At 45.3% G+C, this 27,624-nt stretch overlaps 1 protein-coding gene across 6 annotated transcripts in view; it reads right to left on the reverse strand.

Moving 5' to 3' along the window:
* The window catches only part of NSD1 (nuclear receptor binding SET domain protein 1), a 59,898-nt gene extending 32,564 nt beyond the window's left edge, over positions 1 to 27,334 (reverse strand). For 5 of the 6 annotated variants that reach the window (XM_088063473.1, XM_088063475.1, XM_088063474.1 and 2 more), the window contains exons 1-6: positions 26,659 to 27,334; positions 11,805 to 11,940; positions 8,695 to 8,867; positions 4,163 to 6,743; positions 665 to 780; positions 227 to 518 (exon numbers count right to left, since the gene is read on the reverse strand). In XM_088063473.1, coding sequence (XP_087919599.1) covers positions 227 to 518; positions 665 to 780; positions 4,163 to 6,743; positions 8,695 to 8,867; positions 11,805 to 11,940; positions 26,659 to 27,297 — 3,937 coding nt within the window. In that variant the 5' untranslated portion in view covers positions 27,298 to 27,334. Of the gene's footprint in view, positions 1 to 226; positions 519 to 664; positions 781 to 4,162; positions 6,744 to 8,694; positions 8,868 to 11,804; positions 11,941 to 26,658 lie in introns of those variants that run through there. The other variant, XM_014253097.2, reaches the window with a different exon arrangement.
* Positions 27,335 to 27,624: the final 290 nt, after the last annotated feature.

A 27,624-nucleotide genomic window follows, 5' to 3' on the forward strand; every position in this document is an offset into this window, starting at 1 on the left:
AAGGAGGACCATCACAGTCCATAGAAAGCCAGCAGTAACAGGTCGCTGGACACCCTTGCACCTGCCCTCTCTCCCTTCCCAACACAGTAACAGTCAGTGAGTGAAGGAAGGCAAGAACAAACAGAACAGCAGCAGCATTCCTTCTCATGCTGCCCCAACCATCATTTCCCACTGAACTTGTGTTACTTTCACTTACAAAAGCAGCATCACATAACCTGCCACTCACCTGATTTCAGGAATCCCTCTTCTGCATCTGGAGAAGCAGAAACTTCAGAAGCATCCGAGGAAGACAGAACCACCACCTCTGGAAAATCTGAAGATCCTCCTGGAACTTGATTAGGGGGATCAGTGGAGTGGGATCCTAGTTCTGAGAACGACTCTGCTTCAAGGACAGGAGGGGACTCTTTGGTTGAAGATGGAGTTGAAACCAAAGAACTTGGCCCCCGCTGGGTATCTCTGTCAGGACTGCATTGTGCGGGAACGCCTCCTTCAAATTCAGACCTCGTCACAGAATTCACCTGGCATGGTGAAATATGTTGGTGAAAACATTCATCCTGCATGGCACTGCACACAGCAAGAACACTCAGCCACTAAGAACGTAAACACACACAGACCAGAGCCCTGGAGTAATAACCACGAGAAGAGCACATTGGCCTTCACCCACCTTTTGCTCCTGGCCCTTCTTTGATTTTTTCTTGGGTGCAAACAAGTGATCATATTCTTCTGCATATTCCAGAAGCCGTTTACTCGGCTTTCTAAGGCGCTTCCTCTCTGAATGTGCTAAGAAAAAGGAAAGCAGCTTCAAGACTGTGTTTCTGAGATGATCACAAGACATCTGTGGATAATAGCTGTTCCTGCCTTCTCTTCCAGAGGTTCCATGTGGGAAGAGCTGATAATTCCTTCTCTTTGAGACAGCCTAAAGAATTTTCGAGTTTCCTATTTTCCAAAATCCCAACTTAGCAGGGGGGATTTTTAAGGACTTCAAGTAGTTCAGGTAAGAAATCAAAACACATCAGACTGAGAAGCTCCTGAAATTTCACCCAACATGTCCCTACAAGCTACACCTAACTTGCCAGAACCAAAGGTCATCAGCAACTCATTATTCTTTTGCTGTTTACCCAAACTCTTTTGGTTTTAGTGCAGGGGCACAGGAAAACACTGTTTCCCCATAACACAGTTCAGTCACTGGTTTCACTAGCACATAAACTTAATTCCTTCCCTTCCCCTCCTCCCTGGCATTTATATACTACAAATTCCCCATCTGCTACTGTGAGCCCATTTATTGCTTTGTTTGTTGCACAATGGGATCAGGGAGCCAGTGACTGCGACACTTCTTGTCTCTGCACAGTGTGGCATCATAGCAAGGTAAAAGGTGTTTCCTCACCACAACTCTAACCACCCGTGCTGCACCACCTCAACACACCAAAGCATGGCAAGCTCCAAACACCTGAACCCCGACACTCTATAATATCTCCTCTCAGCAAGCTGCAAAAGCAAGGTGATGCACATTTACGTTTTTTTCCCGCTTCCCAGAATATCTCTAAATATCTCTGACTTTTTTCCTTTTTTAGCATTTGAAATGATTAAATAATACTGCCCAATGATTTCCCCTAGTCATGAAAACACCTGCGGTCTTCTGGAAGTTTTGGAACAAACAATAAATATTCTCTTTGCTTCACTTCATTTGTAGGAGGTGGCTTTTTCTTCTTTAAAACGGAAGCACTTTATAACAAAGCATTTCAATGCAATGCTTCTGAACGGGGATGCTGGACATGACTGCTACATTTTATTGTGGCTTTGTGGTTAAACAAGCATGAAAATGTCAAACTTGGCCAAAAGAGAAGAAAGAAACAACTTTCTCAAACACAGCTATTTTCAGCCTCTATTAACACTCTGCACAGGTGTCTGAGTGAAACACACATTTCAGCACATAAGCGTTTTGGGATGAGTATCCTCACCAGGCAACTATTTAGAGCCCCAATGCCATGCAGCGGAGCACACAGCACTGTGCCAGAAGGGCTGGCTTTGGCTGTTCCCAAAAGGAATCCTGTACAAGAATCCCAAATGCATATTGACAGTACCAAATCACAGACCTGCTGAAACTATTATTTATAAAATTGGTTTACATCAGCCAATTCCACCAATCTTCACTTCTGCCTCATTTGCTCTAAACCACTATACAAGGTTTGTGGCAAAATTGCCAATGCTGCCATTTGACTATGATGAAGACTTTTATGTAGTTTGAGCTCAGTGGAAATGGCACAGTTGTGACTGCAATCTGTTCTGATCTCTTACACTGAAGCTGCCTGCTTTGGGCAAGGATGGGTTACATCTTCTCAAAGCACTGCAGTCAGTCCAGTTTCCAGCTTCAGTTTCTCTACTTTCTAGCCCTTGCCTAACCTAAAGGAATGGTCTCAACACAGCACTAGAGGTTTACTCAGTCCCACCAGCACTGAGGATGTTACAGCAGCCCTGACAGAGGTGCTTGGTGCCTCCCCACAGCAAATCTGTACAAAAGGGGGTGGGTGTGCAGAGCTCACGTGCTATTTAGGGCAGGGGAATTAATTAGTTTACGCTGCAGTTGCTGATCTGTCACTTTTGCCAGCAAACCCAGGCCCTGACTGCTGCTACATCCCTGTGTGCAGCACCAAGATCCTCTACACTCTCTTCACTATTGCCACCTCACTCAGAGCCCACTGCCTTCCTCTCCCTCTGCCCTCTGAACTTCACTGCCTCTCAGCACCTCCTCCTCCCTAGCTCTGTCTACAGACCTTTATCTTCACCTCACACAGCATCACTGCAGGGATGCTTCAACCACCAAACCAACATGAAACCCTAAGAAGCTGTCTGGATCTTGGTGTGAAGGAAGAACCCACAGCACAGCCCAGAACATCCTCTCACCTCCTCTATACACTTTTCCTCAAAAACACAGACCCAGCCAGAGGAGTCAGTGAATGATTAAGCTGGTCATGATTTAAAACCAGAACTTTTACCCCATGTGTTACACCCTATAGGTTTGTTTTCTGTGCCTGCTACAACTTGCCTTGGGCAGGTCCCACAACCACCAAGCCAGGCCCTGCCTTTGCCACAATTGAAAGAGAAGTGCAGGCCGCCTCCACCAACCACAAAAAGCAAAATACACACATCAAAATGTGCACTGAGGGAACATATAAGTGACAGAATGCACACAGGCTCAATATTATGAGTTGTATTATTTTATGGTATCTCAATTAGACTAGAGCAATTTAGTTTGGCGAAACCTATGCAAAAACCTAATTGTACTGGTTTTATTAAGGTGTGTTTTCCCAAATTCCCTGCAGAAGCTGGAGGATGGTACATGTTGAATATGGTTCTGTTGGCCCTATTCATTCCACACACCCTTTTATTTCTTCCTTTGGCTTTAACCAAATGTCCCCACCTCTGTGTGAGAGGCAGGACTCTCTTGCCTTTTTGTCCTCAGAAGCCTCTTCCTTCCTAGGTCATTTCCCTTACAATGGTGCTGCCTTACTTCTATCTGCCATATTCCAGACCCACCTCCAGCCCAGCCTCCCTGGCAGCTTCCCTCTCTTCTGTTCTCTTTCACCCATCAGGCAGCCACACCACAACTGTAAATTAGGAAATCTGCAGGGCTCCACAAGTCACTATGAGCAGCTAATATAATTCCACACTAAAACCCAAAGAACTCCCAACACATTGTCTTGAAATCCTACAGAAGAAACCAACGACAAACTATGTCAGCACTATGAAAGATAAAAACCAGAGCAGCCATTGAGGTTCAGTTTCCTGGAACTTTCTAGCACTGACCTCTCCCACTAACACCAAGCTTGTGGCACTAAGGAACACATTATGAAGGTGCAAGTTAAAAAAAAAAAAAAAAAAAATTCCAGGCTCAGAAGGATTTATTTTACCTTTCATTGAGGAAAAACTAAAGATTTTTGATGTGTAAAATTTTCTGACCAATAACCCGAGTACAAGCTCATAATTACTCTGCCTCATTTGCTCTCCATGCTTACAGAGAACTCAAACCAAGGTCCCACGCTTTCTCCTGCTCAGACGTAGACATCTTCACATTGTCAGACAGCCACAAGTTCTGTAACTTATCCTTTAAATGAAAAAGTGTAAAATGTATACAAATACTCTGGCGCAAGTCCAGCTCCCTTACCTTGTGCAGAGAATTCAGACTGGGGAGCAAAGTTGCCAAGCTCTGTCTCTGAGTCCATCACACTGGTGTTTGGCTTACCACATACATTCAAACGTTTATCAACTAAGTCTAAACGATTCTCAAAGTCCTGAACTGCCAGGTCTCCCTCAAGCACCTTTGAATGAGGGGAATGCCTACGTCCCAAGCACTCATTTCCCTTCAGTGAAAAGCCACGAGAATTCAGGCCAAAGGCACTCTCCAAGTTTCCTTGTTCCCTAGATCTACTGATGTGCTTATTAGATCTAGCACTGCTTTGGTTAAAACGCTGCCATCGCTTTTTGGGTGCTACGTGATTTATATCATTAGACTCATCACCAAGAGAGCTCTCACTATTTGCCTCTGAATCCAAGTCTGGACTCTCCCCATTTGCAGCAGAATTGCAGCTCTCATTATTTCTACCAGCTTCAGGTCTCCTTCCAACACGACCTAAATTGTCATCAGATAAACAGGCAGAGTCTTCATCAGTTGAATGCTCTGTTAAATCAATACACTCTTTCCTCTCAGTATCTTCTGCCTCATTCCCTAGAGGACTGGTAACCGAACCGTGCCCACGGAATGCATGTTCTCCTGAATCTCTGGGTAACCGACTTAGTAACTTACTTGGCCCTCCTGGTTTTAAGTCCTTTCTGTTTGAAACTGTTTTATCTCCAAGCTTTGATGACTGCTTAGATTTTGAACAGTTGCGTTTGGACATGCAATTTGTGCCATTTGCCCCAGAAACAGCGGCACTCGCAGGCTCCCTTTTACCAGTACCAATCCCTGTCAACTTGGTTGGAGGATTGCGTGAAAATGAGGAGCTGCTTATAGCGGAGTTTGGAGTTACTGTTTCCTGGGCACAATCTCCATTTTTTTCTATTTTATATGGGGGACCTACAATAGACAAAGACTTGAGACCACTTGCAGAATTGCTTCCAGAACCATCACCTGTGCTGCTATTTCGAAATGGGACTATATTTTGACCAGTCATCAGTTGCTGCTCTTTTGTCTTACTGTCATGCATATCCTTCAACATCATTAACAAGGTGCTGAATTTGTAATCTGGTTCAATAGGCAAACGACCATGACCAGGGGCAGAAGCGAAAAGCGAAGGTACTGTGGCCTTTGCAGTGCCAGAGTCACTGGCATCATCGTTCATGGACCGATACGACAGTTCCTTCAGCTCTGACAGAACGTGCTTCACCACAGCTGTTTCGATTTCAGTAGAATCCCTGGGTTTCTCATGCATGTTGTTTAACAGTTTCTGACCATCAACTTTTCCACTTCTCTGAAGAGAATCTCTCGGAAGGCCAGAGAAACCTTTGGTATCTGAAGAGCAGCGATTCATGCCACCCTCCTCTTCTGCAAGAGAAGGCTCCAAACCAGCAACCTTTTCTTTATGTTTACATTTTATACTCCTGATTCGGGGTAATTTCACACTTTTCGATTTCAAGATTGCTTGATTTGTAACAGCAGGCCAGGAGCTGTCCTTGGAAACACTTTGGGGGGTAGTGTGCTTGTTTGCAAGGGGAAGATTGTCATTTCTCACATCCGAAGAGCACTCAAGAGGTGTCAATGACATCTCAGCATCAGAGAAACCTACTTCAAGCTCCCCATCTGCAAATTCAGCATCGAATCTGTTGGTTACTGAACCTCCCAGAGGTTTGCGATCTCTGTGCGACTTCTTCCTGGCCCTTCTGCTGCTCTTCTGAGAAAGATACATGGAAAGTTTAATGTTTCCACTTGATGTCATAGGAAAGTCCTTCTCCACTTTATCTGAAGAATCACTAACTTCAAGAACACTAGAGGCTCTTTCTGAACTTTGGTCCATGGTATCTACATCACTGTTCCCACCATCAGAGAGGGAAGAGGATGAATCTGATTCAGTTAGTTTTTTCTCAACACCAGCATCAGATGCAGAATAGTGTATCTGTAACTTGGAACTGCACAAAATGCCCAGAGAGCTCTTCTCTCTCTCAAAAGATGGGCTGGAAAACAAATCCCCTTGGAGGGTGTTTTTCAGAGCATCACTTTTACGATTCTCACAGTCTGGTTTTAAAGGTGTCTTTTCAAAACGTCTTTCTCCAAAGGAGGAAAGCAAATGGTTTTCCCTGCTGCTACTGGATGCTGTCAGGCTGTTGGCAATCCGGCGAAGCTCATGAGACGCGTGTTTCTCTGGTAGGTCCCCAACAATCACGTTTCTAACTACGCTCTCTGGTGTTTTGTCTTTGATTTCTTCCCTCGATGCTTCCCCTCTTGTGCCACTCTTTTTTACTCTAGTCCTTTTTCTACTTTCAGAGGTTGTTTTCACGTGTGGCTTGATGAGCAATTTTCCTTTTTCACTGGCCACGTGTCTGGAGTCAAAGGCCAAGGATTTAAAGCAGCCGTTCAGCTGCGTGTCCCTTTCTGCTCTTGGGCCATTGGTGTAGTATTCCAACTCCACGTCCTTCTCACTGTCCGGCTCGCTGGAGGTCTGGCTGCACTTCTGATCCTCTGGCCCCCCAAGAAGAATGTCTTCCGCCTGTCCAACACTGACTTCCCACTTAGCCCTTAATCTCTGAGGAACCTTAAAAGTTGGAGACAAAAAAAAACCAACAAAAAAGACAAAATTTGAGTAGGTAACCACAGAGATAAAAGCAATGAGCACAAGGCATAGAACAGAGTGACATTCCTGCATTTTGCATCTTTAAGACAATCACATGGATTCCCTGAGACTGTGTCTGGCAGACACAGGGAGTAGTGCTCCTGGGTAAGCACCCTGCATATTCCAGCTGAGCCCTGTGCATTCCCAGAACAGTAAAAAGGTGCCTAGCAAGTACAGGTCTTGGAGGAACCAGATGTTTTGACATCCCAACACATCCTGAACACATCAGCCTGTAAAGAGCAATGCATATGGTATGGGTCCCTGGCACAGACATGCAAAGCTACAGCCAGCAAGCCTTGCAAGGCAAATGCAGCATTGTTTTCCTCAAAATATCTGAGCAGACCTCTTTGCTGTGCTCATTGTTGATCCTTCCTTCATCCCCTGAATTCAGAGCACGATCTGCCCTCTCCATCAACTCACCTCGGGACAAACATGAGATTCACACACATCTAAGATGTGCTATATCAAGTTCACAATGTCCATTCCTTAGAAGTCTCCCAGTTTAACTCTGTATCTTTAGAAAAACCAGAAAGCTCTCTGCATTCTTAACAGGAACCACTGCTAATACTCAAAATCAACAAGAAACTTGTTTCTTATCTGCATGTGTAGTTTTTGGCTGCACAACAGCAAACCAAAAGCTTCACAACTGCTCCTAAAAACAAAACCAATTCCAAGGCAGGAGGAACAACTCACATTGCTGACACTTTTCTTTTAAAGAAAAACCCAAACCAACAAAGTCTCATCTTAGCACACTCAAGAAGTTTTATGAAGCCTGATAGCAATCCAGCCAAATACTCTCAGCTTTGCATCAATTTTGGCTTCCAGGGGTGCAAACCTGGACATTTATGTGAGCAACAAACATTTGATTCCCTCAGCTGCAGGCATGCTGGCACTCCATTTACATATTGAATGAAATTGCAGCCATGCAGCACTTCTAGGACCAGAGAAGTTACTTGGGAGCATGTCACTAGTTGTTGGCAGAGCTGGAAGCACAAGGAGAGAAGTCCTTAAAGAAGATACTGAACATGCCCTTGGAAAAGAAAAACCAAATAAGGCTGTTGCCCCCAGGGACTCACATCTGCAACAGCACATTCAATCTGATGGTTTGCACTAACATAGGTTATAAAGCTCTAGAGTAAAAGAAAAACCAGATACCATTGCCTAGTGTAACTATTTGCTCTCTTACAGTAACACAGTAGCCTCTGTAGTTCTTCACTTCAGCAATTCTAACGAGTTAATTTCTGCAGTCACCTTCCTAAAGACATAGACCAGACCCCTGTGTCACATTACATTAACTGGCTACAACTGCTAAGGGCTGTTATGTTTGGAAATGGAGATGGTGCAATGAGCCACAAAACTCATTCCCACAGGCTCACTGACAAAGCATTTTCCAAGTCAAATTATAACTCCTAACAGGTTTCTATAAAGAGAATTACTGAAGCAGTGCTAAAAAACCCACTGCTTTATCTCAGCCAGTGATCTAGTGAAGCATGCAACTCCACCTCTGATCCAGACCAGCCAAAGGAGGCTGCCAGAGAGCATAGAAGTTTTTTAGCAGTGCTGCAATCCCCATCAGGAGAGGGCTGTGCTGCTGAATAGATCCTACACCAATGGAGCCCAGATTCCTCTGCCTTCCAGAGCTGTCCAGGGCAACACAAGCAGCAGGCCACACCCCAGCACAGAAGAGAGCCTGGAAACTCCTGGCAGTTTATAAACTATGCTGCTGTAAGGATGCAAAGAATCCCTTCCCTGGCTGCCTTGCTGCAGTCAGTCTCACAGAAGCTGTCAAAGTACAAATCCAGGCATAAAGGACTATTTTGTACTGTGCAGATTCAAAGAAATAAAAACATATTACAGAAAACAGCTCTTTCACCTTATGTTTGTAGCCTTTTTCCTTTTGCTTTCCTCTTTTCCGGAGAACAGGCAGCTCTTCAAACTGATGTCTCCCTTCAAAGAGGACAACAGCTTTCCCAGCAACCCAGGCTTTCTCTGAAGGTTCTCCTAAGGCATCCACATAGTACTCTCGGTATGGTCTCTGATTGGAAACTATTTCAAGAAATGCAACAGAATTAACCCCTCGCATGTAACAGAATAAAGACACAAAAGGAGACACAGAAAACAGTAACAATTTGAGAGGTAATTTTCAAGTACATTTTGCTTAACAACATTCCCACATAAACGCCAGTTCTGGGGATTTCTACTCACAGTTAAGGGAGACCCCTTTGATTGCTGCTGTCTATATTCTACATTGCTACTCTATTTTTAAGTTGTTTGGGATTTTTTTCTTGCAAACAATTGATTAACATGCCTATGATTGGTCATCTTCCTACAGCAAAGATTGCTCACAAGAAAAAAAAAAAAAAGAAGCAAAAACATTGTAATATTTTTTCTTCAAGAGACACAACACACCAGGCAAAACATTTCTTTTCTGCTACTCCCTGATTAATGATTAAACAGTCCAGAGCACTTGACCGTTGGGAAAACACAACAGTGCTGGAAACACCCAGAACTGACATCCTTCTGGATAGGATTTACTCACACAGGTTGAGCCTCCCCCATCACAATACATCCCATCTTGTTCAATGTTTTAATACCAAACAAAGTCTTATTTAGGACACAAAACATGAACAGCAGCATTTAAGCAAACACATGCACACACACACTGGAAAGATTAGGTGTAACATGACACAACATTAGCTGAAATGAGTCTCTCCATATTTAAGGCACAGAGGTGCAAAGAAAGAGAAGAAATTCAAACATAAGGGCACATTCAAAGCTTCTTTAAAGGTACTTTCTAAGCAAGAATGTTGAAGGCACATGATACAAATAAGAACTGAATCAGTACTGGGTGTGCTGGTGGAAAAGGCCTGCTCACAAGCATTACAACAGAGCAAACAACACTTAAGGGATATACACTTCTCCCTCCAGTTTGCTGCAATGTATTAACTTTCTCCTGGCAACACCTTCACTCTCTGAACAGGCAGGTTACACTTCCAGCCCATTTGGTTTGTGCTGCCTCCTCCAGGGTGCCAGCACAGTGTGGTAGCCTGGCCTTAAGTGATGCTGAAATTGAGATTCTAACCAACACCACTGAGAGGATGACAAACAAGGACCAGAACATCAAGCCAAGTGCAAAGATCACAGGCTTCATCCACCCCATTCACAGTTCTAGGACTCAAGCCACTGAGCCTACACCTTCCAGCTCCAAAAATCTTCCAAGTCAAGAGCTTGCTGAGAAAAGGTAAACTGCCTTTAACTAAACACCATTCCTCAAATCCCAAGAGAAGAGTTTTCAGCACACGTGTCGAGGTTGAAGCAACCTGCCTTGTTTTGAAGGGCTTGTTCCCTTGGCAACAAGAGAGCCAAGGCAGTAGGACCGTGCTTCCGACAGTGCACACAGAGCCCAGCTCTTCCTGCCCAAAAGTGCCGGAGTTCAGATCCACCTGCTTTGCCACCTTGGCACTGGGAAGGGAGGACAAGCACACTACATACAGCCACAGCTGGAAAGTACCATTTTCCTCTGAGCCCCATTGGTTTGAACACAGATAAAACAATGATGGGAGAGTCCATCATGCGGCTGGAGATCAGGTCTTGCAGGAACTTGCTAACAGAGCTTTTCTTCCCTGCAGAATTCCTTTGTTAGAAATCCTCATGCACAGGCTGAAAGTGGAATACTGGACAGCTGTACACATTAAATCCTGCCCAAAACTTCATGAGGAGGGATGTGAGGGGAGAATATATAGAAGCATATCTTCTGGAAACATCTCCAACAGGATTCTGAGAACTGGAAAAAGACTATTTAAAACAGCACATTCAGTATTCTCCAGAATCAGGATAAATGCCTCCCAAAGGATGAAGGGGGAGGTGAAGATAGAAGACTTCAGCAACCAGGCTTGGGGATGATGTGAGCACCACGTAGGAAAAGCTACTTCATGTCTCTAGAGAAACAGCAGTGGCTCTGAGCTGATGGCCACTCAAAAAGAACTCCACTCATGCCCAGCACTTGTTGTGCTTAGGCTGGCAAGGGCCACAAAACCTGGGGACAAACACAGTAGTGAGTGGCAATCTCACCAGTCTAGAGCTGTCAGCAGCAGAGGACAACAGCTCAAGGGGTTTCCAGTTGCCCACAGTACAAAAAGAATCAGAAGGGGAAACCAGGAACAAAAAAGCCTTTCTGTTTGTGGCAGTTTCCCTGTGGCATCTGGTATGATACTAAAAGCAAACAATTCCTCACTTCCCTTCTGTTCTCTCCATCACTCATGTACCTGTCTTGATCTTTTAAAGATACTCTTTCTCCCTTCCTGGCTCTCTCTTGTGGCCAAGCATACACAGCTCTGTCATGTTTGCCCATCTCTCCTCTTCACACTCACACTATCTATACACCCTAAACATTCACATATGTGGCTCCACCCTTTGGTTTTTCCAAAATTTCCGTATCAACAGCCCCTTTCTTTCTTGTGCCAAACAAGACCCAAAAATTTCACTTCCATGCACATGCTCCCATCACACCTTCAAGCATTTAGCAGCTACTCTGCATTACCCCACACTCCACTCCTCAGCCTCTCCAGTCTCCCATTCTCCAAGAACTCTCTGTGTCGTCATACACTCCAGTCTTCCCATCTCTGCTTCCTCACCTGTTGCACCTCTCTGATCCATCTCCTTTTTCTCTGCATACCTTTCTTGAGAGACTGCTCCTTCTTCTGCACTGCCCTGAGCATAGCCCAGCTATTTGTCCTTCCTACAGTCTGGGAAGAAAAGCCTAAATGTCCAACAGCTATCTGTGCCACTTCACCACCCCCAGCCCCTTCTTCTTCCTGCTACCTCCCTCATTTAGCTCTACTTTATGGATCCGGGTCTTGTTTTCCACAGCAGTCTATTTCTTCATACCTTTCAAAGACCAGAAATGCTTTTAAAATTAATTAAAAACAGCAGCATCCTGCTGTACACAATGCCTCTACTTTGTGGTCTGAGTAGATACAGTACCTTTCATTTTTGAGTGACAGTCCAGCACTGGGTCATGACAAATTGTGCATGGCCACCATGGGCGTCTGTTGAACTTGGCCCAAACAAGATCCCCAACTTCATACTTCACTGGAGTGGGTTTCTTCTTGGCTTGGATCTTTGGGGAAAAACCAGAACACAAGAAATCACTAAAGCTCCAGATGCTTTTGAAGAGATTTGCCTCCCCCCCTTGTGTGCAGATTACACGGGACAGCAGAGACATTTACATTAAAAAGCAAGTGCTGATTTTACTTAGTGGCTCCTACACCTTCAAAGAACACAATGGTTCTCCCCATTCTTCTGAAAGAACACAACAATAAGAGGATTTGAGGTTTTTGTTATTTTTTTTAGTAAGTAGCATGACCTCTGGTAAATGACTGCACTCAAACTTCACACATTTGAACAGGTAAATATTTGGAGTTACTACTGGACCCCATTATTCCACCAATACCAGTTTGTTTATTTCAAAGGTTGCAACACATGGAAAAAGCAGTGGTAAAAGACAGTGAAATTTTCCTGACTGAAATGTGATAAGAACAGCAAATTAAGTGTTTATCAAAAAAAAAAAAAAAAGTAAAAAAAAAAATTAAATAAAAGGTTGGTATCTACAAGTTAGTAACTTTCTTGGTTCTCAGATGTGCTCAGGATAAAGGTTCACCAGAAAATATTTGAAACCAAAGACAGGTACAACCACAAAAAATTCTTCTCTACTGATGTTTAGCTTGTATGAGCAGATCTGGTGCTGCTTTGCCCCAAAATTATGGAGCAGAAAGGGAGCATAACGGCAGCCACACCCCTCTAGGACACAGACAGACACACTGACCTTGCCTGTCTCCAAAACCTGCTCACAAGTATCAGCTCCACAGCCACAGTCGCCCAAAAGCACTCAGCTTCTCAGGGCTGTGCAGCAGCCACAAGAATACGGAAATCTTTCAATACACAAACCCTAAAGCTGTTTAATGCCGCTCCTGTGTCACTGCCCGAGAGCTGAGAGCAGATCCCGCACTGTTTGCGAAGCACGAAGCCTCTCTGGCTGGATGTGCTTTACCAGCAGGATCTCTGCCAAGGAGAGGATCTAGGAGCTTTGGTGTTGAGAATTATTAAGCCAAGAGGAGATACAATAGGTTTTCACAGGATACAAGAGTCCCCATATCCAGCTGTGAGGTATCCTGGCTGTTTAGCAGCACCCACCAACATGTCCCAGGTGTGTTCAGCATTTTAGGAGCTCCAAGAAGCTCTCTAGGTATTTTTCCTGCCAATAAGCACTAGCAATATGCTCCTCATTAAAGATGTTACAGCACAAACACACACCTTTCTGCTTCACTTCTCCATCCTGCTAAACCATCCTGCTTGAGGCACGTCTCTTGCCATACCCAGTTCAACATCCCAGCAACTAAAACACAACAGACCTCTCTAATAAAAGATATATTCTGTTTCTCATTGAGTTTTATGGGTCTTATTCATGTGGTTAAAGAAAACACAAAAGAATAAACTCTGTCACATGAAAAAAAGGCACGTAATGATGTTACAGACTACATTATTGAAATTCCCTCACTCACTCATCAAAAGGCACACAACTTATTGCTGAGCAGTAGTTCAGGAACAGGGAATGTGAACAGGACAGGGGGCTGCAGCCCTTCTCTCAGCCGCTGCCTTGCTGCAGCCTCTGTGTCTCCAGCTGTATCTGTGAACAGACACCAGAGGTGCTGCCTTGGCTGCTGCTTTTAAAATGCAGATGCACTTTCAGATGCAAACCCCTTCTTTTTTCAGTCTGTTTCCCCACTTGAGTTCTTGTAAATGTGACTTTGGCCTCAAATTTTTTTTACACAGACTTCCAGCCTGGGCTTTGAGGGGCACATGTATATCCCAGCTGATTATCTCAGATGCTGTGCATACACATACAATAGATGTGCATCTTACTGACAACTGTAACCTGAGCACCTGGACAGAGCACCAAAACCTCGCTGGAGATTTGCCAGAGCCATTCACATTGATCCACCTGAAGGACACCCACAACCCCTGCCCTGAGGCAAGTCTGCATTTAAATCAACTCTTTGTCAACCTCCAACACCCCAGCTGAGTGAAAAGGTGGCTTTCAGGAAACTATTCAGACAATGCCTAAACCTCTTTCCAAGAAGTCAGCAGCTATTCTCATTCCTGCCCAGCTTCCTCTCTCATTTCCCCAGCATTAGCAGTCAGGTGTTGGACTCACCATCACCCACCATAAAGTCCCCACCAGTGGGTCACAGAGGCAGGAAGCATCATGTCCTGAGGGAGAGCCTTGTGACAGGATGCACTGCAGCAGGTCACTGTCTTGCATAATTTTCTTCTACTCTCACTAAATCCCAGCAACCTGCCACAGATGCCTTAACATTTTTTCTTTGCATGGAAAAAAAAAAATCTGCTAGGTACTTTCAAAATGTGTAACACTGAAAAGCCAACAGCAAAGGAGCAAAAGTAGCAGTTATTGTCCTTTCCAGGTACAGTAAAGTCTCTTCCTTAAAACTCTGAAGCATGATAGAAAAATTATAACCCCAAAGCATACATTTCTTATGTCAGAATACAAGTTTCACCCCTATTAAAATTAGCATTTACTAAGTCAAGATCAAAGTACTGATAAATCCTGATGGCAAAAAATTTAGCCCTACAGTAACAGTGACTTTACTGCTAGCTAGGGAAAGCCCAAGTTTTTTTAAAAAATAAACTTCAGATGTAGGCCCCTACATCTGATCACAGCACTGCCCTCCTTCACAACAAGGAAATAACAAGAAAATTTGTGAGCCACTGTAGATTGGTAAGAGCCATGTTGTAATTCCACTGCAGATACACTGAAGAAATTAAACCAAGTAAGAGCCTTGGTTAGTGAGGAAGGAAAGGACAGGACCTTCTCTGTTGATGAGGAACAACAGTTTTGTATTGTCTGATGTTCCCCTCAAGGGAGTCAGTACTGTCTACTCTGTTATCAAATGTTTAGCATTAATCTGCTGTTCAGATGGGACAAGCTACAGCCTAAACTCAAGATGATATGCAGCATTTCAGATCACTCTGTGCTATTTTTGGACAAAACAAGACCGTACCTTGCAGATGTTTTTAATCAAACTTTTCCCACCAAAGACCCCAAATTATCACAGTGGAAGGGGTCACAAGCCAAGATTCAGCACCAGGATGACACAAAAACCACCTACAAAGTCACCTCTTGAATTTGTTTGTACTACACCAATCAAACACACCAGTCTGCAATTCACTAAGTGAAATACCAAATGTTGGTGCTCAGCTTCATGAAGAGGCTTTCTATTAGAAAGCCAAGTACCTTTACCCTCCCAAAATTCTCACCATACAGCAAATAATGAAACATATCAGGCAAAGAAAGCTTAAATTTCCAAGTGTTTTTATTTTGGTAAACATACTGTCAGTCCTCAACTGTCACCAATCTTTCTCCCTTGAAAATAACCACATCATTAAAAAGTGGTAAAAAATAACCCTTATCCAGTAACCACTCTTGGCTCTGTCACTGGAAGCTGTTGTTCAATCCATTCATCTTGCTGACAGAAGTGGCACAAAGCAGAAGCCCACAAACACAGACAATGCTGAGAGCCACTGGGTGCACCTTTCCTGCAGCACTGCACATCTTTGAATAAAAATCAGAGCAGCACCAACCCGCCCAGTGCAGCTGGAGATGCAGCTGCAGATACCCCACGTGCCCCAAGAGCATGACCAGGGACGCGACCACCTCGGCAGAGCCACAGCAAGACTGAACTGCACACAAAGGGGTAGAGACATGTTACAGGCAATTTCAAATTTGCAGTTTCATATACCCAAAGAGACATCTGTCCAGAGATCAAGCACTGATCTGCAGCTGTTGTAGCCCTGCACATTTCCAAATCAGACCTGCTTTGGAAAGCCATCGTGGAAATACTTGGCCAAGAAAGGCCTATTACAGTTTATTCCTGGCTTAATTATAAACAAACAATGTTACTCAATGAAGCCAGGGACAGAACATGTTTTGCAGGAAGGCTGGGACAGCAAAAGAGACTGTGTAAGGATGATGAAGAAAAGCAAGGAAGAAGCCCAAAAATAAAGGAGGAAGATTCTGCCAAGCCTGTTTCAGGCACGAACTGGACAGAATCAAAGCCAAGGATGAAAATAAAAGGAGGCAGCCACATCCAAAGGGTAATTAACCAATACAGTGTAAACAATGGCACTAATCTTTTCCTCTGAGTATACAGTGGATACCTGCCCAGGGCCCTGCAGCAGCAGCATGGGATAGGGATATCTCCTGAGCAGATCTCACCACACTGGTAGCTGCCAGGTAAGTCACACCCCACCCATGAGCCGGCCCAAACATCACTGCCAGGGGCAGAAACAGCACCAAGTCTGCCCCATAAACTTCCAGTGCTCTCTTCAAACCTTCTCATTCCCAGGCCAGCAACTCTCGTGCTTCTTCCTTCATTCCATCTATGCCCAGGATAAAGTTGTTCCAAATACCTAGTTTTTATTAGTTAGAACTGTAAGCTTGCTGAGGATCAATCCACAGTCTGTCCCCACCACTACCTTTTATTCCTTTAAGTTTGGTGATCATTAATTTTTTCCTAACAGAACGAGATGACAAGAAGTCCATCTAATTCCTACAAGCTACCAAAGCCGGATATGGCTGAGCTGATCAACAGCTTTTTTACCAGAGAAATACCCTACCAAAACAAACTTGAGGGAAAGATGACATTTGAAGGCACCTGGATAGCTTGGGCCAAACAGTCTAGTCTGCTGGAGAGGGACTTCTTACAAGGACACAGAGTGACAGGACAAGGGGCAATGGCCAGTCTGTGAGTAGGTTTAGATTAAATGTGAGGAAGAAATTCTTCCCTGTGAAGTGAGGCCCTGGCACAGGTTGTCCAGAGATGCTGTGGCTGCCCCTGGATTCCTAGAAGTGTTCAAGGTCACGTCGCATGGAGGTCTGAGCAATCTAATCTAACAGAAGGTGTCCATGCCCATAGACATTGTCTTTCAGGTGCCTTGGACCCCAAACCATTCTGTGATTCTATAAAGTTATCCACTAACACAGCCAACCCCACAGCTGATGTCACAAGTGCCCCGTGCTTAGGACAGGCCACTCCCAGCTCCTGCCATTTCGGTGGAACAGGTTATTCACCCTCTGCCCTCACAAAGGAGAGACAGCAACTGGGGCAAGTTCTCCCTATTAAAATACTCCCAGAACAAGCCTGGAAGGGCATTGCTAAAGCTACCCCAAGAGTCTTCAGGAGATGGAACTTCCCTCCAGCTACAGCACAACCTCACTACGTTAGCAGAGTTTAAGACAAAGCAGAGCAGTTTTAACCTCAGCAGCCAGGATTATCCCTCTGTCCATGCAGCTCCTGTCCCAGGGGATCCAGATCCTTTAACTCTGGTCATAGAAATGAAGCAGCAATGGATGCAATTCCCATACAGTGACTGCTGCTGACAGATAGTTAAAAGGTCAGCTCCTATCTCTGTACTGCTCTTTATGAAGGGAGAATGGAAAGAAGTCTGAGTGATCCATGGTTCATTACTTTGCTCAGCCCCAACACGTGTGCACAGAGAAATGAACAGACACAGAGAGAAGGAAAGAGAGGAATTGGCAAATAAACTTTGCTTGGGAATGCTGCATGGAAAGGTAAAAAGGAGAAGACACTAAGAACAACAACAAAACAAAATTAGTAACTACTTGTGATGGAAGCCAGAAATAATAGCTCTCATTAGCAAAGATGCATGTTTTAAAGAAGATTTTCTGAAATCAAAACCAAATCAGCTGAAAAAAAAAAACCTAAAACCCCAAAAAATTGGATAGAAAATTAAATTGTATGTACTTCATAGCTTAAGAAATATTTGAAACTAAGCAGAGATCACCAGTTTCCTCCATACAAAGTAACATTACCAAGCACAGGATCTTTAAGCCTTTACAGAGTGAGGCTGCAATGCTGACGCTGCACTCGCTGTGACAAAACTTACAGGAATCAATCCCTGCACAGGGGAAGGGGTAGGCCCAGCTGGAGTCCATATAGACAAAAACCCCCACCCAAATAATGGCACACAATGGCATATCTGAACAAACCAGAGTAATAATCACACTGGCACTTTATGGCAAGCTTCAAGTCAAATAGAGCAACTGGAGAAGCCTGCTGAAAGGCCATGGGCAGCCTGTGCTGCTGGGGACACATGCCCTTCATCCCAACTGCTCCAGTCTTCCTTCAGCTTTAGCACTGCAGCAAAAAGCAAACAGATGTCTGACCTACATTCATGTCTGAAAAAGTACACTACCTCTTATCTGGGACCATTATCATCCAGAAGTGTTAAATACTCACTAATTAAATATTCGCTAGCAAGAAATACAGCAGAGATTATGATACAGACCAAACTTCTGTTATCAACATGCTTGTGGGTATTAGTTGTCTTTGGCCAGTTTTTACTACCATTTTCCTGGGTACTGAAGTTTTTCAGGGTCCATATATACATATAAACTACCCTGAAAGGTTAAAATCAAGAGAGCAGATTGGACTCCTTTGGGTAATTCCAAGATCCTGAAGCATTTCTATCAAGTTCAGGAGTTATCCACATACAGATTTTAAATAAAGAATGTACTGACAAGAGAACACCAAGTTTCAGTCTTCAAGACAACTGGGTAACAGCATCCCTGTTTCACTCAGTGGAGACAGTTCTCCTTACGGATTGGATGGAAGAGCAGTGCAAGAGAAAGCTTTAGCACTTCAACATCCTACCTACCAAAAATGCACCTGACAGCAAGGTTTGATGGAGGCAGGAGGAAGAAGTGGAAGAGAAGGGGTATGATCTCACTCAGATCATCAGTGGAGAGAAATCCACTAACACACAGAACATTTCAGATCTCTTCCAGGAGCCTAAAGCAGAGGACAGACTCTCATACTTGCTTATCTGTACACATTTTAAATGATAAAACAACATTCTCTTTAAATCTGGCTCTTTTAATCAGAACTAATTGTTTCAGAGAGCGAGGAACTGCTGGCATTACCAAAACTTTGCAAATTCTCACAAAGAACAATTCCCCACAAATATCTTATGTCAGAGAACAAGCAAAAAAACCACAAACTGAAACCAGGTCATCAGATTTGTCCCTTTTTCAGCCTTACTTTTGTACTCCTCTACGTGTTATCAAACTGCTCACAAGCAAGACATTGATAAACACAGTGCTCATTTTTCACACATGAAGTTTCTAAATCCACAAAATGAAAAACAGATTCAAACTATGAAAAACGAAACTTGGCTATTTTAATTTATATATGTATGCTCTATTCATTGCAGCTTAAGCTGTAACCAGAATGTAGCAGAACTTGAAAACAACATGTACAGTGCAAAGAGTGAATACTGTACTAGAACCTCAACAGCTAAAAAGTGTGAGTTTGGGTTGAAGTAAATTAACTGGCTTGTTGCTTGTTTTGGTTCGGCTGTTGATATTGTTCGGGGTTTTTTTTAAGTCCATGGGATTCTTTAAAAGCAAAAAAAGCAAAAGTATTTAAGGGGGGCTTACAAACCTTATTTTCTGCAGAAGTTTTTATTTATCCACAGGAAAGGAAGGGATAATCCCACTTTGCTAGTCCAAATAAAAAAACGCCTCTTGAACAAAACTATAACCTCCTGAAAATGAGGTGGTATTCAGCATGGAAGTCCCTCTACTCAATGACACCATTTTCCCAAAAGAAACAAAATTTCTATTCATATAAAATTTTAATTTGCACTTAAAACATTGACTGTTTTCTCTGAATTCCTACTAAAATTGAAATCAGAATTTTTGAACACTAGCAGGGCAACACATTTATCCTGTGCTTATTTATTTCTTGATATCCACACTCAAAGCCATGACCTGAGGAAGGTTCATGCTTCAGCCACCAGGTACTACAAAGTTCTGCTTCCAAGAGGCCTCCAAACCTCTCTGTGATGAATCCAGCTTCCTAAACATTGTGACCATACCAGGAGAGGACAGCCAACTAGAATCAAGAGGAACCTGATTTATTTTACAGCTGTTATTTAGAAATCTGCAAGCAGTCACCACATCAGCCAGAACAGTAGGAAGTCTGAACAGGTGCTAGGGAAAACCAAACAACAAAGGAACATCAGGGCAAGGGGAGGAACTATTAGAAGGGTGATAACCACTCTGCTCCTCACCCTTGTTGTGTTAGGCAACAGCAAGTTTCTATGTTTCCACCACCAGTGGGAGGGAAAGTCACGAACACACTCCTCCAAAACAAATGGAAGCTTCAAGCAGGGCTGAGGGCGAGAGCCTCACTGCAAACTCAGCACTGCAGGCACTACAGGAGCTGAAAAGGAAACTGGAAGTTTCCAGTGTGCTGAGGTACTACTGTGCAGGAAATTCACTGTTCACTTTTTCCTAAAGAACAACACACCAAAAAGCATTCCATCCTCTGGCTTGGATGCAACACTTGAACTGCTCCACCCAATTCAACACTTCTGGTGTCCCACATGCAAAAACCAATGCCTGAAAATATAAAAGGAGTCCCCAGTGCATTATTTCTGATGAGTGTTTGAAAGTTAAAACAAATTACTCTGCTATTTTATTGTATAATTATTTTACTATAAAACTGTTTTTTTCCTGAAGAGCCTAGCAGTGGGATGTGCTATCTCCAGCAGCATCCACCGCTGTCTCAGTTACTGCACATAACCAGCAGAACAAATTCCCTATCAAGTACGCACTCCAAGATTTCTTGCCAACTCTTCCTACCCCAGTGGCCTACCCTATGAGGAGGAGATGGGAAAACACATGGGGAAGCCTCCAGGACTAGAGATGTGCTGCCCTTTCCCTGTGATTCAGCCACCAACAGTGCTCCCAAAACATTCCCTTGCCTGATGCCACTCACGTGGTGCCCCTTTCACCTGCAGCCTTGCTCTTCACCCAGAACCCCAGCAGCACCTCAGCCCCACAGACACAGCATGGAATGCTGCTGGAAAATCCATCCATTCATTCACCTGTGGATTGTGCAGCTCCACCACTGCCAAGGCTACAACCAGTCCAGGCAATGAGTTGGGACAACTTAGCACAACCCTTCTGCTCCAGCTGTGCTAGAGACAGCAGTGAAGGCACCCAGCCAGGACCAGCCTGTCCTTGAGAGGGAAAGAAGTGATACACAAGGTGACTTTTCTCCCAACTTCTCTTTGCCATTTTTCCAAAGAACCGTGCAAGATAAATCTTAATGATAACCACAAAGACTCAGCATGTCAATTTTAACAAGTGCTTTACCGTCTTTCAGTAGAGGCAAGACACACTGCTGAAATTCCTCCTGGCTTCATCAATGCTTTTGGACACAAAAGAGATGGATGCACACCCAGGCCATCTTTATCTCTGTCGCACATTTAATCACTGCTGCAGAGCTACTGTGAGCAGCCACACTGTAACAAGATTTCTAATTTAACAAGAACAGAGCACTTCAGCTGGCACCTGCTCCAACACATGGCAGCATCTTCCCCTCTCCTGGGCACTGAGGTATATTTGATATTAAAAATGGCATTCACCTAAACTGTTGAGTTTTTTAACTCCTAGGACAACCCCCTGCCTGTTAAGATTTCTTCTTTCCAATGTTTCTATTCCCTTTGCCTTTCTAAATGCCAGAGCAAATAATTGAAAAGCAATCAAAATCACTATATATCAGCTGTCAGTCACAGGTAAGAAAAGCAGAAGTATATTCCAAGCAACTGCACTGAAAATTGATCAGCATCCATAACACCAACTTCTGAGTTACAAATATATTTTTAAGAAATACCATCTCAATTATATCTTAGATAATACTGCTTTGTTCTTGGGGCTCAAGTAGCTTGTTGACCATTATTCAGAGTTCACCTCTTGAGTGAGCTGCGGATTTGTTCAGTTAACTTGGGGAAATTTAAGAAAAAAAACCAAACAATAATTGTTGCACATCACACAGTTTAACCCTACTTCTGGGAACAAGGGTGTAATAAGGTGCAACAAGAAGCTGCTACATTGCAAGAGGCAATGAACAAATTCATGACTTCATGCAAAATATGCTGCTCTGAAGTCAAAGGTTACTGCTACAGCATCAAACTAAGCCACTACCATCGATTTTACCAAGGCTTGAGAAGTTGTAACAGTAAAACTTGAATCACTGTACCCCTAACAACCTAAGATTTGTTAGGAAAAAAAGGTTCAACTTGTGGGAGATACTCTTCCAAAAGAAATCACCAGCATGTACAGTCATTTAGTAGAGCCAGCAGAGCCTGAGAAGTGGCATCCAGCCCAAAAAAAAAAAAAACACCTGCAAAAGCCAATTTAATTGCTACTATTTCCAGAATTACAACTGCAAACCAGGACAAACCAATATTAACCAGGACATCGCCTGAACAACTTCTGCTCAAGTTTTAGAAGTAAATTTTAAATTTAGAAAGCAGAAATTACACAGAGGTTTCTGTCATTATGTCCAATCTGCAGGAAAATACCTCTGGTTTTGCTATTTGCAAACAGGTTCAGCTTCAGAACATGAACCCACAAAGGCATCTGTCATTTAAATTTCACATGGCACACCAGGTATTTTCTAGAGAAACCAAGTCATTTCCTGTAACACAACGTACACAAACAGATATTTCACACCTAATCAGCAATCAGAGAACAAATACAATGAAACAAGAAGAGGAAGGGCAATCTCAGCCAAATGCCATGATAAAACGCTTCCAGGATCCAACCCGCTGTGCAGGAGAGCTCTGGATCCTACAGACTGTTCAGAATGCTCAGAATGAGCTGCTCTCACACCCTCACACACAGCAGGTCCTGCTATGACAGCTCCCAACACCCACCCACTCACACCTCCATCACAACGAAGTGGCAATGCAGCATCATCACTCTGTGAAAGCATGAAGTCATTAAGGACCTCAAAAACTTATGGTCAAGCAGTAACACAGGGCCTTCACTGTGGAATTTCCCATTCTTCTGGACGACCACCATAGCTTAAAGTCCTTTATAGGTAAGTTTAGAGCTATTTGAAACAGGCATACCCTTCAGTACAAGGCCTGGTGGGTGCCACCAGGCTGCACAGCAAGGCAAGATCCAGCTACGTGGTCTTTTCTGTGAAATAATACCATCTTCCAAACTAGTGTAAATCCTAGTGGCAAAGGGGGATGTGTGGAGGGCAGAGGCATGGGGACAGTAGCACACAAAGACCCCGTTCTCTCCAGGGGCAGAGTGGGAGATGATGCTTGCAGCCATCACTGAGAGCCAAACAAAATGCATCTCCTCACCAGGAAGATGTAAATTACTGAGGAAATTTATGCTCCCTGCTAAAACAAACCACTGTCATACCTATTATATCTCAGGGATATAATGTTATCAATAGTTAGTTACACCTCCGATCAACAGTCTGTAGGAGGAGATTCTTTCAGAAATGTTTACAAGAGTAGCGAAGATCACTTGGCTTTGGTTCCTTCATTTTATTTTTAGCAGAGAGAGAAATGGCACCAGACACGTCAGTTAATAAACCAAACACCAGAGTAACTTTGACACAGGCAACACCAACACTTTATAATGAGAGTACCCTCTCACAGCTGCAGATCAGAGCAGAACTCAAGTTCATCATGGACTAATTCTAGAGAGGACTCTGCTGGTAAAGTAAAAACCTTCCAGGAGGCTGACACACATGCCTCACTCATTCCTCACACCCAGCCCCTGAAAGCAGCCTATTCTCAGGGATAAAACATCTGGCTCTAGATTTCCCTGTACCTCACTTCCTCACTGTCATTACCTGAAGAACACACTCCTGCATCGTGGGAATGGACAATAAGGAAATAATAATGAAAAGTGACATTGAGCTTCATGCAAGCCTCTGCACATCCTGAAGTCTGAAACCATCAGGGACCCATGCAGAAAACAGTTTGTGAAGGCAAAATGTACACACAGGAGTGGCCCAGATGTACCTGAATCCAGGAACTCTCTGCTTCCTCAAACACTCAACTCTGCAAACCAAATGACTCAAACATACTTTGTGTGCAATAACTAAAAACCAACAAGCTGAAGTATTAAGGCCTCAAAAGTTACATTAGAAGAGCAAAATTTCCACATGAGAGTTCTACAAGAAACAAGTCCACCTGCTCTAATTCAAGCAATATCTATGGCACTCAGACCTTCTGTGGCTGTACCCACCCTCCCCAGCACTGCACTCACCTCTCCCTCCAACTCTAATGCTGTCCAGGGCCTCTGCAACTGGGAAATGCCAGGAAGGCACTACAGACAAACTCATATCAGGATGGTAAAGAACAGAGAAATTCAAGAACAACCACCCATTTAAATTTAAATGGCCATAGCCCAACATGTGCACAAGGCAGAAAGCCAGCAGCTGCCAGCAGTCACTATATCACCATCTCTGGAGAACAAGACCCAAGAACCGATGCTATCATCTCCTTCTCCACAACACAAAATCTGTCAGGAGGTGCTGGGAACTTCAGACACCCTTAAGGGAGGATTAAGTTGGCACTTAAAATAGCTTTACTTCAGAATATGCACATCTCTCTTTACAACTGAATGGTACTTGAACAACCTCCCCTGTCTGGGATAATGTTTGAGAGCAGGGGGTGCCAGGGCTATTACAAATCCCCATGCAAAACAATACCTGCCACCAACCCTCCTGCCCAGTCGAATTATTTACATGCTGGACTTTGCATCCCACTTAAGACTAAACCAAATTCTGGCCCTTCTGCTGGAAGCACTCTTGACATTTCAGAAATTGGCCTTTTCAAAGCAAGCATCTATCGAAAAATTCAAATCTTGCAAGGGGCAGACACAGTCATCCGAGATACACACACTTCCCTCTTGGCAAAACAGGAAGTCTGAGCGGCAGTGGCACATTCAGAGCCATGAGCTCCCAAAATAAAAGCTCTGAGACAGCCTTGCTGTAAGGTGGAGAAGCCCCATCAATAGGCAGCATAAAGCTGATACCTGTAAGAGTAGCCCAGCTGTGACAAACAGCTGTGCAGAACTCCCAGGGATTTGTGAGGCTTTTTTTGGGGTGGGTTTTTGTTTCAAGTTTTAGCAGGTTCTCAAAAAACAAATTGATTCCAGTTACCAAACACAGATGAGACTGAAAATAAATGCCTAAATGAATACACGACCTGAAGAGCAAACCTGGTTATTTCTAGCTACTATGTCACGTTCAGCATTAAAATATTTTAACTGTCTCAGTGGTAACCTGGCACAGAAAAAAAATCCCTCTCTTCTCCCATTCTACAAGCAGTGGGGCTAAAATGAAGGACCACTCAGACAACATGCATTTTACTTACTGAAGAAAGAACGTAAGACTTAGGGAAAGCAAGACCCCAGGCTGCCTAAAAAATGCTTTTCTTCTTTGCCTTTTTTTTTTAGGAAAGCAGCTGTGCTTTTAAGCCAGCAAAACAACCCAGGAAGGCTAACTACAGCAAACAGGTAAGGCAGTTTTACTGAAAAGTTAACCCTCGTTGTATATTCAAATAACAGGCTCCATCACTAGGACGGTTTTGTCACCGTACCAGCTGCAGTTCTGTGGAGCACGTTGTAAAGGCAACTGTTGTGAAAGTACCTCTGCGAGCTTCTGTTTACAGAGTGAGACCCTCCCACAACTGCATCACCGAGCACATGTCTGCGAGAGATCCCCGCTTTCCTATGCAAAACAAAGCTGAAGAGATGCACAAACCTCAGACCCACAGCAGCCCCTCATCACCAGAGACCGAGGGACTTTTCCCAAGGAACGCTTAAGAGTATCCACAAGCCTGAACTGTTCCACAAATTAAGCTGCTGTCAGCATCTTCCCGAGATTGGCTCCTTCCACGGGCACTCTGTGACAGGTGCTCCCCACCTCCCAGAGCACGCAGCAGGAACACTGAGTGTTCCCGAAGGAACACAATCCTGCCACCCAAGCACTGCACACACAACCTGTCCAGCATCAGTGGCTCCACTGAAATTAGAGAGTAAAATGGTTTCAGTATTAGTCCTGTCAAAGGAGCTAATCTTCAAACCCTGCATCAATACTTAAAAAGCCCAGAGTATACTCCAGCAAGGAACCTTGAGGTTGAAAAACAAATTGAAGAACAAATTGAACAAAAAAACCCCAAACCAAAGAACCTAAAACTGCAGGAAATATATGAATACGGCTGCAAGTAAAAGCTTACACTGAGAAACATCTCTTATACTTCGATTCAAAACCAAATTACACAAAAAAATATACTAAATGCATCTATCTCGTTTCAGAACTCCTACAGTTCCGTCAGTTCTGCTTCTTATTAATTCTATTATAATTAAAGGAATTTGTGAGTGTAGAGAGAAATTTAAAAAAAACCAGGAAACAAAAAGCCTGAATAAGAGGCAAGGTTTGCTGCCCGTGAGGTCTGTCAGGCCATGACACGGCCTCTCCCCGGCCACCGCCAAGGTCTCACAGCTCGGGAACCTCAGGCCTGGCCAGACAAAGAGCCACTGACAGCGTTCAGCCGGAGATGGGAATGCTCCCTCCTGGCCTCCTCATCTGCACTGCGCTCAAAAAAATCCCTTCCAACCGGGGAAAAACTCCACCGAACTCCGCAGCGAGTTGCTGGGCAGAACGATGATGCCTCTTATTCCTGACGGGAGAAAAAGCGGCGGGGGGAGCGCGGGCGGCCGCGCCGGGACACAGGTGCGCGGTGAGCGCGTTGACAGCCCGGGCTGGCCCCAGCAAGGTCCCCCTCGCTCGGTAAGATGGCTCCCATCCTTCGGGGTGCCGGGACGAGGGAGGCAGCGCGGCCGGCCCGGCCCTGCCGCACCGCAAAATGGCAGCGGCCACGGCCCCCCCGCCCGCTCCCCGACGGTGCTTACGAGTTGCAGGGCCGCCGAGGACTCAGGCTGCTCCCCGGGGCCGCGGTCCGGCACGGACTCGGCCGGCTGCAGGCGGCTGTCGGGGCCCCGCTGCGGAGCGGGGCGGCCGCGGCCCCGCGGGCCGGGCTCTGTCGCCGCCTCCTCGTCGTCGTCGTCGTCGTCCTCCTCCTCTTCCTCGTAGTCGTAGTCGTCGTCGTCGTCGTCGTCCTCCTCCTCCTCCTCCGGAGTCTCGGCGCCCTCCTCCTCCTCCTCCTCCTCCTCCTCCGGCGCCTCCTCTCCACCGTCCCGCAGGAGCAGGGGGAAGGCCCGGGCCCCGCGGGGCACCTCGGCCGCAGGGTCCTGCGCCGCGGGCAGGCGGGGGCCCGGCGAGCCAGGGTCGGGCAGGGCCTCAGTGCCGTCGGCGGCACCGCCGAGGTACTCGGCATTGATCATGGAAGCCAAGTCCTGCAGCCGGCGCAGCGGGATGTAGCAGGACGATGGGTCCTGGCCGTAGCCGGGCTTGGCGGCCGCCAGCTGCATGGCGGGCGGCTCGGGGCCGCGGGCCTCGCCGAAGGGGCCGCTCTTGGGCTCTGCGGCCGACAGCGAGGTGCCGAAGGGGACGAGGCAGCTGCGGCGGCTCACTTCGCAGGCCTGCTCCATGCCGGGCGGCGGGCCTCCACCCGGGGGCCCAGCACAATGGGGTCAGCCCGGCCTGCACCGCAAAATGGCAGCCGCACCCGGGGGCCGCGGTGGGCTCCGCCGGCCCCGCTCCGCCACCGCCGCACTACAGGCCCCAGGCCGCGGCCCGGCCACCCCGGCTCGGCTCGGCACGGCCGGCGCCGGGGGCGCGCGCCCTGCTGGGCGCTGCCGCAGGGCCGCCGCTCACCTGGGGGGGCCGCGGGCGGCTCGGCGCCTGCCCCCGGAGCGGGCGGATGGGGAGACGCGCCGACCCGGCCCGGCCAGGCCCCGCCGCCGCTCCGCCGCCTC

The sequence above is a fragment of the Pseudopodoces humilis genome, chromosome 17 (genome assembly GCF_049639895.1).
Source record: "Pseudopodoces humilis isolate 2021_Gansu_Grassland_sample_001 chromosome 17, ASM4963989v1, whole genome shotgun sequence".
Lineage (NCBI taxonomy): Eukaryota > Metazoa > Chordata > Aves > Passeriformes > Paridae > Pseudopodoces > Pseudopodoces humilis.